Source organism: Entelurus aequoreus, linkage group LG02, assembly GCF_033978785.1.
Source record: "Entelurus aequoreus isolate RoL-2023_Sb linkage group LG02, RoL_Eaeq_v1.1, whole genome shotgun sequence".
NCBI classification, from domain to species: domain Eukaryota; kingdom Metazoa; phylum Chordata; class Actinopteri; order Syngnathiformes; family Syngnathidae; genus Entelurus; species Entelurus aequoreus.
This window is the reverse complement of record NC_084732.1, coordinates 8,991,248-8,996,247: the sequence shown is the minus strand read 5'-3', so window position 1 is coordinate 8,996,247 and position 5,000 is coordinate 8,991,248. Positions and strand designations below refer to the sequence as shown.

At 30.1% G+C, this 5,000-nt stretch overlaps 1 protein-coding gene across 1 annotated transcript in view; it reads left to right on the top strand.

Moving 5' to 3' along the window:
• Nucleotides 1-5,000, top strand: part of LOC133662202 (adhesion G protein-coupled receptor G3-like) — a 23,491-nt gene that overhangs the window by 16,131 nt on the left and 2,360 nt on the right. The window contains exons 10-11 of the mRNA XM_062065982.1: nt 115-383; nt 753-855. Of these exons, the coding sequence (XP_061921966.1) occupies nt 115-383; nt 753-855 (372 nt within the window). The remainder of the gene's footprint in view (nt 1-114; nt 384-752; nt 856-5,000) is intronic.

Genomic DNA, 5,000 nt, shown 5'->3' with positions numbered 1-5,000 from the left:
TTTCTCTGGCCTTCTTCTCCGCCCTCAGCCTGTTCCTCTACGTCTGCCTGCAGTACTGTCTCTGGCTGGCTCACACTACCCATCATGCATTGCACCAACATGTGTGTCCGACAGCAAGCGGCAGCCTGAGCGAGGCGTGGGTCTACATATGCACCTGACGGTGGCGCTGCTGTGCCTGCACCTGTGCTTCCTGGCCTGCAGCCTGGGGGCCCGCGGGGCCGGGTCCTGGCCGTGCGGGGCCCTGGGTCTCCTCCTGCACTGGTCCCTGCTGGCCACCGTCACCTGGTCGGCTCTGGAGGGCTTCCACCTGTACCTGCTGCTGGTGCGGGTCTTCAACATCTACATCAGGAGATACCTGCTCAAGCTGAGCGTGGTGGGCTGGGGTGAGGAGGTCACTACATTTCAAAAAGAAACAAAATTGTAACTCTTGTTACATTTCCCCTGTTTGATTTTGTTATTCCACTTTTTTATGGTACTTTTTTGTATTAGTGTTTTCAAAATGTGCCGTCAGAAAAATGAGCCGCGGGCCCCAAATGGCCCCCGGGCGACACTTTGGACACCCCAGTTTTAAACAGTAGAACACTGATCACCTCCAGGTCAAGGTGGATGTATTTATGTAGCACAATTCTAAAAGAGACTACTGCCTCAAAGTGATTCAAACAGAAAGGTCAATAAACACACGAGATTGTAGTCCAAGGCAGACAAAACATGTCCAAGCACCATACATGATGTCATGTTGTCCTTCCCATCAGGTCTGCCCACGCTGGTGTCTCTGGTCTGTGGCCTCCTCCAAGTCTACGGCAAGTTCCAGCTGCAGCTTCCTGACGCCAACAATCAAACTTTTACGCTGCAGATGTGAGTACCGGCCTGTTTATTATCAACCCTCTGTTGTTGTCTTTAAGTTGAAGTGGAGTGGTACTCGTGTCGTTACAAGGATGCACAAAGTTACGCTCGCGATGTCAGTCAGTTGAGTGATGCGGACACGTTTGTTACTGGACACTTTGTATGTGTGAGTGATGTGCGGATTTAATTATTTGATACTTATTGTGGTCTTTTATTGTTGAGTGACTGTTACCTACAGTATGTGTAGCTTGTGTGCTTAGCTGTTGTGTAGCTGCCAGTTAGCATGTTTACCTTTTGTGAATGACTTTAGTCAAATAGAAGCAATGGTGTGCGTATTGGAGGACGTTTTCTTTTCTGCAAGCCAATATCCTTCGATACTTTTTTTTTTTTTTTTGCTGGTATATGCCAATATCTGATATCGTTAGCAGGCTACCATTAAAGCACGAGCTTTTTGAGCTTATTTTGCAACCGTTTACCCTAAAGTTATAAAACCTGGTATGTGACGCTTGTTACTCTGTTAGCATGCTCACATTAAAGTGCTAACTTACTTTTAGCTAATTTGACATTTTTTCCCCCAGCCATACACCTTAGAGTCATATAACTTGGTATGTGACACACGCTAACTGTTAGCATGCTAATGTTAGCATGCTAACATTAGCATGCAAACATTTTGAGTTAGCTTCGCAACCGTTTACACCAGAGTCTTATAAGTTGGTACGTGACATTTGGTAACTGTTAGCATGCAAACGATAGCATGCTGGTTTTTCATCTAATTTCACACTTTTTTCTTTATTTTCCCAGCCTTTGAGTCATATAACTTGGCGTATGAAACATGCTAAAGTTTGCGCACATGCTAAATGTTAGCATTTTAATGTAAGCGTGCTACATTTTTCTAGTTGTATGTATTTTAGTCTATTTAATGATTTTCATTCATAAAATGTTTTAGTTTTCAAAAAGTATTTAAATTGTACATATATACATATGTGTGTATATTTGCATACATATATATACACACACATACCGTATATATATATATATATATATATATATATATATATATATATATATATATATATATATATATATATATATATATATATATATATATATATATATATGTATATATATATATATATATGTATATATATATATGTATATATATATATATATATATATATATATATATATATATATATATATATATATATATATATATATATATATATATATATATATATACGGTATGTGTGTGTATATATATATTAGGGCTGCAACAACTAATCAATTAAATTGATTAAAATCGATTATTAAAATAGTTGCCGATTAATTTAGTCATCGATTCGTTGGATCTATGCTATGCGCGTGCGCAGAGGTTTTTTTTTTAAAAACTTTTTTTTTTTTTTTTTTTTTTTTTTTAATAAACCTTTATTTATAAACTGCAACATGTACAAACAGCTGAGAAACAATCATCAAAATAAGTATGGTGCCAGTATGCTGTTTTTTTCCAATAAAATACTGGATAGGATAGAAATGTAGTTTGTCTCTTTTATCCGATTATTAATCGATTAATCGAAGTAATAATCGACAGATTAACCGATTATCAAATTAATCGTTAGTTGCAGCCCTAATACATACATTATATATATATATATATATATATATATATATATATATATATATATATATATATATATATATATATATATATATATATATATATATATATATATGTATATATATGTATATATTAGGGCTGCAACAACTAATCAATTAAATCGATTAAAATCGATTATTAAAATAGTTGCCGATTAATTTAGTCATCGATTCGTTGGATCTATGCTATGTGCGTGCGCAGAGGTTTTTTTTTTTTTTAAATGTATTTTTATTTTTTTATTTTTTTTAAATAAACCTTTATTTATAAACTGCAACATGTCCAAACAGCTGAGAAACAATAATCAAAATAAGTATGGTGCCAGTATGCTGTTTTTTTCCAATAAAATACTGGATAGGATAGAAATGTAGTTTGTCTCTTTTATCCGATTATTAATCGATTAATCGAAGTAATAATCGACAGATTAATCGATTATCAAATTAATCGTTAGTTGCAGCCCTAATACATACATTATATTTATATATATATATATATATATATATACATATATATATATATATATATATATATATATATATATATATATATATATATATATGTATATATATGTATATATATGTATATATTAGGGCTGCAACAACTAATCAATTAAATCGATTAAAATCGATTATTAAAATAGTTGCCGATTAATTTAGTCATCGATTCGTTGGATCTATGCTATGTGCGTGCGCAGAGGTTGTTTTTTTTTTTTAAATGTATTTTTATTTTTTTTTTATTTTTATTTTTTTTAAATAAACCTTTATTTATAAACTGCAACATGTCCAAACAGCTGAGAAACAATAATCAAAATAAGTATGGTGCCAGTATGCTGTTTTTTTCCAATAAAATACTGGATAGGATAGAAATGTAGTTTGTCTCTTTTATCCGATTATTAATCGATTAATCGAAGTAATAATCGACAGATTAATCGATTATCAAATTAATTGTTAGTTGCAGCCCTAATATATATATATATATATATATATACACATATATATATATACACACACACACATATATATATATATATATATGTATATGTATATATATATGTATATGTATATATATATATATATATATATATATATATATATATATATATATATATATATATATATGTATATATATATGTATATATATATATATATATATGTATATATTAGGGCTGCAACAACTAATCAATTAAATCGATTAAAATCGATTATTAAAATAGTTGCCCATTAATTTAGTCATCGATTCGTTGGATCTATGCTATGTGCGTGCACAGAGGTTTTTTTTTTTATTTTATTTATTTTTATTTTTAATTTTTTTTAAATAAACCTTTATTTATAAACTGCAACATGTACAAACAGCTGAGAAACAATAATCAAAATAAATATGGTGCCAGTATGCTACTTTTTTCCAATAAAATACTGGATAGGATAGAAATGTAGTTTGTCTCTTTTATCCGATTATTAATCGATTAATCGAAGTAATAATCGACAGATTAATCGATTATCAAATTAATCGTTAGTTGCAGCCCTTATATACATATATATATATATATATGTATATATTAGGGCTGCAACAACTAATCAATTAAATCGATTAAAATCGATTATTAAAATAGTTGCCGATTAATTTAGTCATCGATTCGTTGGATCTATGCTATGCGCGTGCGCAGAGGTTATTTAAAAAAACATTTTTTTTTTTTTTTTTTTTTTTTTTTAATAGACCTTTATTTATAAACTGCAACATGTACAAACAGCTGAGAAACAATAATCAAAATAAGTATGGTGCCAGTATGCTGTTTTTTTTCAATAAAATACTGGAAAGGATAGAAATGTAGTCTGTCTCTTTTATCCGATTATTAATCGATTAATCGAAGTAATAATCGACAGATTAATCGATTATCAAATTAATCGTTAGTTGCAGCCCTAATATATATATATATATATATATATATATATATATATATATATATATATATATATTTATATATATATATATATATACTAAGGCTGCAGCTAACGATTATTTTTCTATCGATTAATCTATAGATTATTTTTTCGAATAATCGGTTAATCTATAGATTATTTTTTCGATTAATCTATAGATTATTTTTCCTTTTACCGATTAATTTTTTTATTCAAAATGAAGATGAAAAAATAAATGTAGGCCCGTTTTTTCAAAAGGCATGGCTTTTATTTCCAAAAAAAAAGAAGTATGGCCACTCAGTCAACATTGACAACAACATGACTAAATATTCTGTAACAATGTAAACATTTAAAACTTTTAACATTTAACAAAATTAAAAGTAGCTTATTTGCTTTTTAATGTGCAAATATAAAAGTCAACATCCAGTGCAAATCTTAATATTCTGCAATAGTATAAGCATTTCAAAAGTAAAAGTATTGCTTATTTTGCTTTAAAATGTGCAAAAATAAAGATAAACATCCAATACAAAAAAGTGCAAAACGAAATATTCTGTAACAACAGTGTAAACATTTCAACAAAAGTGAAAGTA